Source organism: Rutilus rutilus, assembly GCF_951802725.1.
Source record: "Rutilus rutilus genome assembly, chromosome: 7".
NCBI classification, from domain to species: Eukaryota; Metazoa; Chordata; class Actinopteri; order Cypriniformes; family Leuciscidae; genus Rutilus; species Rutilus rutilus.
In genome coordinates, this window is record NC_140221.1 from 3,704,591 (window position 1) to 3,714,401 (window position 9,811).

A 9,811-nucleotide genomic window follows, 5' to 3' on the forward strand; every position below is an offset into this window, starting at 1 on the left:
CCGTTCACACAGCGTCCACACAACGCACAATATCGGTCTGTTTATTATAGGCACATGCTACAGTTTTGTCGTCTGCCGCTTAAATGCTCAAATTCTTTATAGCAGGATGGATTCTGATTGGCTCTCAATGTTTTTATCGTTCATCAGCTGGAAAAAAAAATGGTTCTGAAAGTGATTCCAACGATATCGTTTCTGTGCCGTTGTAGTTGTGATGTGGACTCTGCCACTTTGAAAGATTTTTAGAACTATATCTTTATAGTTATTGTCCTTGAACGGGCCTTTACTTCAAACATTTTTAAAGATAAAGATAAATGTTTGATATCTTGCCTTCTAATGCAATGAATGTGTGTTTTTCCCTGTGTCTGGTTGTGTTTTATGTTTACAGTGGCAAGCTTCATCATGAAGGCCTTCATCAACGCCCGCAGAGTTTTCGGCACCCCTGTCCGAGTCTTTCCACCAGAGTATTCAAATAAAATGGTTTGTGTCCTTTACCTTGAGCATGTAAATTCTGTAAGACATTTATAAGTCAAGTTATTGTGCTCAAATTCACTGTTTGCAGGAGTACTTTTTCGACCCAGAGGTGCTGACCGAGGGCAAGCTCGCACCCAATGACCGCTGCTGCCGCATTTGTGGAAAGATTGGACATTTTATGAAAGACTGTCCGATGCGGAAGAGGTAATTCAACACAAGAACTATTGTAGAATAACTAACTTCAATTATTGTTCATACTGAACACTACTTAATGTTTAACTTTTCTGTATTTCATGCTACAATGATCTTTAGATAATCTTAACTACTGTTTAGAAGTTTAGGGCCTGTAAGATTTTTTTTTTTTAAAGAATTTTAATACTTTTGTTCTGCAAGGATGTATAAAATTGATGAAAAGTGACAGTAAAGACATTTTACATGTTTTGAACAGTAATGTGCCTTTGGACATTAGAACAGAATAAAATACTTATTAAAGGTGCAGTAAGCGATTTCTGAGAAACACTGTTGATATTAAATCAACCCAGACAAACACACCCCTCCTTTTATTGCTCTGCCCCCAAAATGCTTGAACACTCAATTCAAGAGTGGATGTCTTTTTTTATCATAGCAGAAGGGAAGCAAAATAATGCTTCATGTAAAATAAAGTGAAGATGACAAATGAACATACAGTACACAAGTGTATATCCAAGCAAGAGTTGGTTGTTAGTCGCCAACAGCAGACAAACAATGACTCTCAAAACTCATCTTACCAGAGCTAACATTGCAACAGCTGCATATCTTGGTTCTGGGAAACAGCAAAACCAATGTTACTCAAGTATGAAGCAGAAACAACACAACCTCTGTGTCTGTTTTCAGTCCTTCCCTTCCTAGGTCTTTCCAGCACTGAAAAGCTGAGTTCTAAAGCTCTTGCCTGATCATAACCCTTCTTTTTCCAGTGATATTCCTCTGACCTTTCCGCTTTTGTACTGTCTCTCAGCCTTCTCTTTCTACATTCTTTCTCCCCCCTACTGCTGATCAGCTCACTCTCTCTCCTCCCCAATCATGAGTGGACACGCCCCCTACTGCTGATCGGCTCACTGTCTCTCCTCCCCCATCATGAGTGGACACGCCCCCTACTGCTGATCGGCTCACTGTCTCTCCTCCCCCATCATGAGTGGACACGCCCCCTACTGCTGATCAGCTCACTCTCTCTCCTCCCCAATCATGAGTGGACACGCCCCCTACTGCTAAACGGCTCACTGTCTCTCCTCCCCCATCATGAGTGGACATGCCCCCTACTGCTGATTGGCTCACTCTCTCTCCAATCATGAGTGGACACGCCCCCTACTGCTGATCGGCTCACTCTCCTCCCCAATCATGAGTGGACACGCCCCCTACTGCTGATCAGCTCTCTCTCTCCTCCCCAATCATGAGTGGACACGCCCCCTACTGCTGATCAGCTCACTCTCTCTCCTCCCCAATCATGAGTGGACACGCCCCCTACTGCTGATTGGCTCACTCTCTCTCCAATCATGAGTGGACACGCCCCCTACTGCTGATTGGCTACAAGTGTGTTGTGCTGCTTGGTCCGATCCACTTTCAACAGCGTTTCTCAGAAATCACATACTGCACCTTTAAATCAGACATTTGATGCTTTTAGTTTGATTTGGTTCATTTGTTTATTAATTATTTTTTTGTTTCAATGGTATACTAAGACAAAGACGTGACAATGCTGATGGATTCTTCACTGGACGTGATGTAAACAGAGCCACCAAAGGCATGATGGACGACAGCCCTTACAGGGATGGACGGTGGCGCCAGAGGGAGGAGAAGTGCTGTTATCTGTGCGGCTCCAACGCTCACATCAAGAAGGACTGCCTGCTGTCCAAGTCTTTAGGTAGATGCGCTCATCGCATTGTTTAAAGTGTATTTAGTTCTGCTGGGATTAACCAAGTGATGCGATTTGGTCAAGAATTATGCAGTCATTCATGTATTTCTCTTTGCAGAATCCTCCCCAACCACATACCAAAGAAGTCCTGCATCAGACAGGGACAAAGTATGTCAATCACAGTTATCATTATGCACGAACACTGTAGTTTTGCCTAGGAGTTAAAGAACTCAGTGGATCTCTTGTTGTGTCTGCAGGACAGTCCTCAACAGGACAGGAGAAAGAAGCGCAAAGCAAAGAGGATGATTTTGGGTCCTGAAACAGGTGAGTAACACTACATGAGTGCATGGTGATCTATGCAGTGCAGAAGCTTTGCAAACAGTTGATTCCTATGGATCTATCAAAGGCGTAATTTGCGGGTGGGACGTGTCCCCACCACTTTTTCTCTGGGTCGATATTGTCCCCACCACTTTTTGAAACAATACGAAGCACGTATGTACCTAATACAGATAAATAAAACATTTCCAGTTAACTAGCAGAGCATTAATTTAGTTCATTATTAAATAAGAGACGACGTAGCGCTAAAATGTGTTGTTTTATAAATCATGCTCGGTGCCGCTGCGATCAGTGGTGCGGATACAGCACACCGTCTCTGTTCACACGGACGCGTGCTTCAATCTATCAGTTAACGCCGTTGCGGAGGCTCTATTCATTCCAGTGAAATCACAAAACAAAATGCACACAAACATGTCCCTGCTTGATTATACTGTAACCACTGATGAACATATTCGTTTTTGCTGAAAAAAAAAAAACTACGCGAGTGCGGATTAGAACCCGTAACCTCTGACACAATTGGCAAAAGTTCTAACCACCAGACCATTTTACGGTACACAAGTCAAATCTGCGGATCTATGCATTTATTCACATGAAAAATCTCGCCGCTAACAATATATTATATAAGTAGATCTCATTAAAAGACAAATTAAACCCAATGTAACGTTACTATTGAAATTGATTTCTAGACATCGCCACTGGGATCTATTCACACCAGACATGAACATCCGTCCAGGGTTTTAATCGTTAACAAAGGGGCTGTTTACACGACACCACTTTCGACTAAAAACTGAAGAATGATGCGTTTTGGCCGTTTATTTACACAACAACAGCGTTTTTTGGGAGCATGAAAATGCAAACTTTTGAAAATGGGTTTCAAAGTGCAAGTTTGAAAACGATACAGTCTCTGTGTATTCTACAAAACTGTGAATCTGTGGAAACGGTGACGTCATGTGCGTGTGTATTACGCGTTCAGTCTATAGACGCGTAGTGTTTCTTTACAAAGTGACATCGCCATCTACTGGCCTGGCTGCAGAAAACAGCGTTTTTAAGCGTCTTCGTGGATCCATGTGAATTGAGATTGTTTGACAATATTGTCGTCTGTATATTAATGATAATAAAATGACACTGCATTCGTCTAAAGACAGACACATTTTTAAGGGATTTTTGTTGTTGTTTGTTTTCCATAAAGAAAACTGACCAAACTATGAAATACAAGCTTTTGGTCCCTTTTTCTGAAGTCACTGCTGATCCACAATCCTGAGCATTGGTCACTCCATTGCTGTTTTTCTGACACATCAGACATGAAGCTGCTCAGGTCATTGCTTAATGTACACTCACTGGCCACTTTATTAGGTACACCTTGCTAGTACTGAGTTTGACCCCCTTTTGTCTTCAGAACTGCCTTAGTTCTTCATGGCAGAGATTCAACAATGTTCTGGAAACATTCCTCTGAGATTTTGCTCCATATTGACGATAGAATCACACATTTGCGGCAGATTTTCAGACATGATGTGAATCTCTTTTTCCTCCACTTCCCAAAACTACTCTACTGGAGCAGATCTGGTGACTGGAGGCTGTTTGAGTTTAGTGAACTCACTGTCATGTTCAAGAAACCAGTTTGAGATGATTTGTGGCCAGGTGTTATCCTGCTGGAAGAAGTCACTGCAGAAATCCAGACTCGGAGCAGTCGATGTTTCTCCAATCTTCTGTTGGCCAGTTTTGGTGAGCTCGTGTGAATTGTAGCCTCAGTTTGCTGTTCTCATCTGACCGGAGCGACACCGGTGTGTGTCTTCTGCTGCTGGAGCTCTTCTGCTTCAAGGTTTGACGTGTTGAGTGTTCAGAGATTGGTGTGTGTTCAGAGACGCTCTTCTGCTTCAAGGTTTGACGTGTTGAGTGTTCAGAGATTGGTGTGTGTTCAGAGATGCTCTTCTGCTTCAAGGTTTGACGTGTTGAGCGTTCAGAGATTGGTGTGTGTTCAGAGACGCTCTTCTGCTTCAAGGTTTGATGTGTTGAGCGTTCAGAGATTGGTGTGTGTTCAGAGATGCTCTTCTGCTTCAAGGTTTGATGTGTTGAGCGTTCAGAGATTGGTGTGTGTTCAGAGACGCTCTTCTGCTTCAAGGTTTGATGTGTTGAGCGTTCAGAGATTGGTGTGTGTTCAGAGACGCTCTTCTGCTTCAAGGTTTGACGTGTTGAGCGTTCAGAGATTGGTGTGTGTTCAGAGATGCTCTTCTGCTTCAAGGTTTGACGTGTTGAGCGTTCAGAGATTGGTGTGTGTTCAGAGATGCTCTTCTGCTTCAAGGTTGGACGTGATGAGCGTTCAGAGATTGGTGTGTGTTCAGAGATGCTCTTCTGCTTCAAGGTTTGACGTGTTGAGCGTTCAGAGATTGGTGTGTGTTCAGAGATGCTCTTCTGCTTCAAGGTTTGATGTGTTGAGCGTTCAGAGATTGGTGTGTGTTCAGAGACGCTCTTCTGCTTCAAGGTTTGATGTGTTGAGTGTTCAGAGATTGGTGTGTGTTCAGAGATGCTCTTCTGCTTCAAGGTTTGATGTGTTGAGTGTTCAGAGATTGGTGTGTGTTCAGAGATGCTCTTCTGCTTCAAGGTTGGACGTGATGAGCGTTCAGAGATTGGTGTGTGTTCAGAGATGCTCTTCTGCTTCAAGGTTTGATGTGTTGAGCGTTCAGAGATTGGTGTGTGTTCAGAGACGCTCTTCTGCTTCAAGGTTTGACGTGTTGAGCGTTCAGAGATTGGTGTGTGTTCAGAGACGCTCTTCTGCTTCAAGGTTTGACGTGTTGAGCGTTCAGAGATTGGTGTGTGTTCAGAGACGCTCTTCTGCTTCAAGGTTTGACGTGTTGAGCGTTCAGAGATTGGTGTGTGTTCAGAGACGCTCTTCTGCTTCAAGGTTTGATGTGTTGAGCGTTCAGAGATTGGTGTGTGTTCAGAGACGCTCTTCTGCTTCAAGGTTTGATGTGTTGAGCGTTCAGAGATTGGTGTGTGTTCAGAGACGCTCTTCTGCTTCAAGGTTTGATGTGTTGAGCGTTCAGAGATTGGTGTGTGTTCAGAGACGCTCTTCTGCTTCAAGGTTTGATGTGTTGAGCGTTCAGAGATTGGTGTGTGTTCAGAGACGCTCTTCTGCTTCAAGGTTTGATGTGTTGAGCGTTCAGAGATTGGTGTGTGTTCAGAGATGCTCTTCTGCTTCAAGGTTTGACGTGTCGAGCGTTCAGTGATTGGTGTGTGTTCAGAGACGCTCTTCTGCTTCAAGGTTTGATGTGTTGAGCGTTCAGAGATTGGTGTGTGTTCAGAGACGCTCTTCTGCTTCAAGGTTTGATGTGTTGAGCGTTCAGAGATTGGTGTGTGTTCAGAGACGCTCTTCTGCTTCAAGGTTTGATGTGTTGAGCGTTCAGAGATTGGTGTGTGTTCAGAGACGCTCTTCTGCTTCAAGGTTTGATGTGTTGAGCGTTCAGAGATTGGTGTGTGTTCAGAGACGCTCTTCTGCTTCAAGGTTTGATGTGTTGAGCGTTCAGAGATTGGTGTGTGTTCAGAGATGCTCTTCTGCTTCAAGGTTTGATGTGTTGAGCGTTCAGAGATTGGTGTGTGTTCAGAGACGCTCTTCTGCTTCAAGGTTTGATGTGTTGAGCGTTCAGAGATTGGTGTGTGTTCAGAGACGCTCTTCTGCTTCAAGGTTGGACGTGTTGAGCGTTCAGAGATTGGTGTGTGTTCAGAGACGCTCTTCTGCTTCAAGGTTGGACGTGTTGAGCGTTCAGAGATTGGTGTGTGTTCAGAGACGCTCTTCTGCTTCAAGGTTTGATGTGTTGAGCGTTCAGAGATTGGTGTGTGTTCAGAGACGCTCTTCTGCTTCAAGGTTTGACGTGTTGAGCGTTCAGAGATTGGTGTGTGTTCAGAGACGTTCTTCTGCAGATCTCGGTTGTATCGAGTGCTTATTTGAGTTACTCTTGCCTTTCTATCGGCTGAACCAGTCTGGTCATTGATTCTCCTCTGACCTCTGACCTCAACACTGCATTTCTCCCACAGAACTGACGCTCACTGGATATTTTCTCTTGTTCGGATCATTCTCTGTAAACCCTAGAGATGGTTGTGTGTGAAAATCCCAGATCAGATGAAATACTCAGACCAGCCCGTCTGACACCAATAACCATGTCGCACTCAGTCACTTAAATCACTTTCTTCCTCATTCTGATCCTCAATCTGAACTCCAGCAGATCGTCTTGATCATCTCTAAATACACCGAGTTGCTGCATGTGATTTGCTGATTAGATATTTGTGTTGATCAGGTGTACCTAATAAAGTGGCCGGTGAATGTAAAATTGATAATGTCCTTTTATCACATAATCCATGCTGTGTTTCTCCATCATACTGTAGGTAGTCTTGCCAACAGACACGCGTCTGTAACTGCGTCTGTGGAGAAGTGGAGCCCCTTCAAGTAAAGCTGTGAAACGAGCCATCGCCGGGTGTCTGATCTCCGACAGCCCGAGTCCAGTATTACCCTGAACCCCAGTTAGAACACCTTGATCAATGTGCCTTTTACAGGTGTCTAATTTTTAGTTCTGTTCGTTCTAATTGTGGAATGAACTTGATGTTTCTCATTTTATCTGTTTTTATTTTATTTTTTAAATTGAGAGTCCAGTTGATTACCTTTGTCATTTAGATTGTAGCGTCATTGTGTGTTTTTGAATTTGCTTGAATAGTTTTAGTCACAAAACTTTGCACGATCGTGCGTCTTGTGTGTGTGTGTGTGTGTTCCAAGAAGCATTTTATTTTGTATAAAAATGTACATAAAGAAACGTCGGCTGGGGTCTGTGTATTTACAGTTATGCTAATGTCAGTGCAGGATAATTGTTGAGCTTTTCAGTTCGACTGGGCTTGGTTTTAGTTGTTATGCTTTATTGTATAATTTATAGCAGTATTTTGTTTTTGCTGACTGAATTGCATATGTTTCTCGAAGAAGGCTACATTGCCTACCTTGCATTCGCTGCAATGTCAATAAACAAAATGAATTCCCTCCATAATAGTAATTCAACTCTTGTCTTTTTTTTTTCTTTTCTTTTTTTTTTGACAATAAATGGATTTTGTCATAATGAGGTCTCTGCACTTTGTGTTTTTGTAATGACTTTTACATTTTTCATATTTGCCCGTGTGTTTTACTTCTGCAGTGTTTTAATGGCAGACATTTGGTATCGCCACAATGTTTGTTAAACATTCATGAGAAAAGTTAGTGCACCCCATAAAAAGTGTTTAACACACAGGTATTAGATTTGGTCTATTTTCAATGTTACCAGATCACCTGCATTATGATATGTATTGTGATTTGTACAGCTTGAATAAACAAAAATGGTCACTTCTTGTGTGGAAAAGTTAGTCCACCCTACTGGCAATCTGTTCAGGCTGGGTCGTCCCACCAAATCCCACTCAAGAAGAGCATATTGCAAGATGGGATCAAGGGATCTACAGACAAGTTGATGTAAATGCAAAGCAACCATCCTTTAAAAGACCGTTATTTGAAAATCAATATATATATATTGATTGATGGGGTGAATTTCCACTTGTATATCAGGTACGAATCCTAAGAATTTATAGATTTAAACGATTATTTTAGTGGATATTTAACTGGCCTTTCTGAGTCCATGTGGTACATACTGTAAACACATCGAGAATGTCTATGTTTATTAGCAGTTTTATTAATATTGTGAATTTCCTTTTATTATAATGTTTTCATGTCAATTTTAGTTTCCTTTTTTTAGTCATTTTATTTTATGTTGTTTAAATATTGTTATTTAGGCTTAGTTTACTTTTGCTAGTTTTAGTTATTTATTTCCGTGTGATCATTTTAGTGCTTCAACTTATTTCAGTTTATTGCCGAGGCAACATTTCTAAGGTCCTTTTAGTTAAATTTCTTCAACTAATATTTATATTTTATTTTATTTCGGCTTTATTTCAATCAACAGAATTGGTTTTAAGTTTCATTTAACGATATGACCCTGGTTATTAGAATCAAATGCAACTATTACAATAAAGTATTTTTCTCACGTTTACGCAACTTTTAAATAATTTTCTATAATCATTCAGCACTTTATAATCATATCCTCCTGAGACCCAGAAAACATTGGTTTATTGTTTACATTCTTTTTTGAAAAATGATATTTTATTCATATGTTGAATAAAATACATATCCTCTGTAGTGGACACCAGGACTCAGTTGTTTAAAAAATAAAATGACATGAAATTTTATGTATAGGCAAAAACAATGGGATTTCCAATAAATTTTGGGGTTTCGGGATTTTTTTAAACCAAAATTTGTATAAAGATGATTCTCAACTATGATATGAAAGATATAACGGAATGAACTGATACACCATTTTACTTTATGCAATATGTGGGTAAAATGGCCATACATTAATATTACCATTCAATGCAGTGTATCTATACACTGCATCTAATGTGCACATTAATGTGTTCTTGGAGCAACATTTATTGAAAAAAGAAGTGTAATAATTGGAGTAATAATTAGCAACATTTTAATAATAATATCTAATATTTCATAGGAATATTGATGTATAATTTATTTCCATATTCACTTGTTGTGTCTCCCAAAATGATGTAAGTCCTGATGTCTCTACAGTGGACATTATGAAGTCAATGCCCTGTTCTGTAGCAGAAAGTCATTTTCTGATTTGAAACCCCATAACGGTTTCCTGAGATGTTGGTTTATGAAATACAATTTGAAAAGTAGTCCGGTTTAAATTATAATTACAATATATTATCATATTTCCATAAGAGTGCTACATTTGATCACTAAATGAATGTCAGGCATTTTTAAAGACCAAAGAGAAGTTGTTTTCATGGTGAAACCTCTAAACATTTGTTATCTCTGAAAAGTCCTGAATGTGCTCTTTACAGGACACCCAGAATGTGACATGTGACATGTATGGTGTCAGAGAAATTCACTAAAACATAATGTCCACTACAGTGGACATAAGTATATTCCTGGGTCCCAGGAGGATATAATCAGTACGTCCTCTTTATCTTTACGTAAAAATGAGTTGCGTAATTTCATCCGTCGCATGTTGATTTTAAAGTCTTGAATAACTGTTACTCATAGGCTGT

General features: G+C 40.7%; 1 protein-coding gene across 1 annotated transcript in view; it reads left to right on the forward strand.

The window, feature by feature from the left end:
- tut7 (terminal uridylyl transferase 7) overlaps window positions 1-7,709 on the forward strand; it is a 34,030-nt gene extending 26,321 nt beyond the window's left edge. Inside the window, exons 25-30 of the mRNA XM_084414630.1 lie at window positions 386-477; window positions 560-675; window positions 2,184-2,365; window positions 2,475-2,524; window positions 2,614-2,680; window positions 7,070-7,709. Of these exons, the coding sequence (XP_084270756.1) occupies window positions 386-477; window positions 560-675; window positions 2,184-2,365; window positions 2,475-2,524; window positions 2,614-2,680; window positions 7,070-7,134 (572 nt within the window). The 3' untranslated portion in view covers window positions 7,135-7,709. The remainder of the gene's footprint in view (window positions 1-385; window positions 478-559; window positions 676-2,183; window positions 2,366-2,474; window positions 2,525-2,613; window positions 2,681-7,069) is intronic.
- The last annotated feature ends 2,102 nt before the right edge of the window (window positions 7,710-9,811 follow it).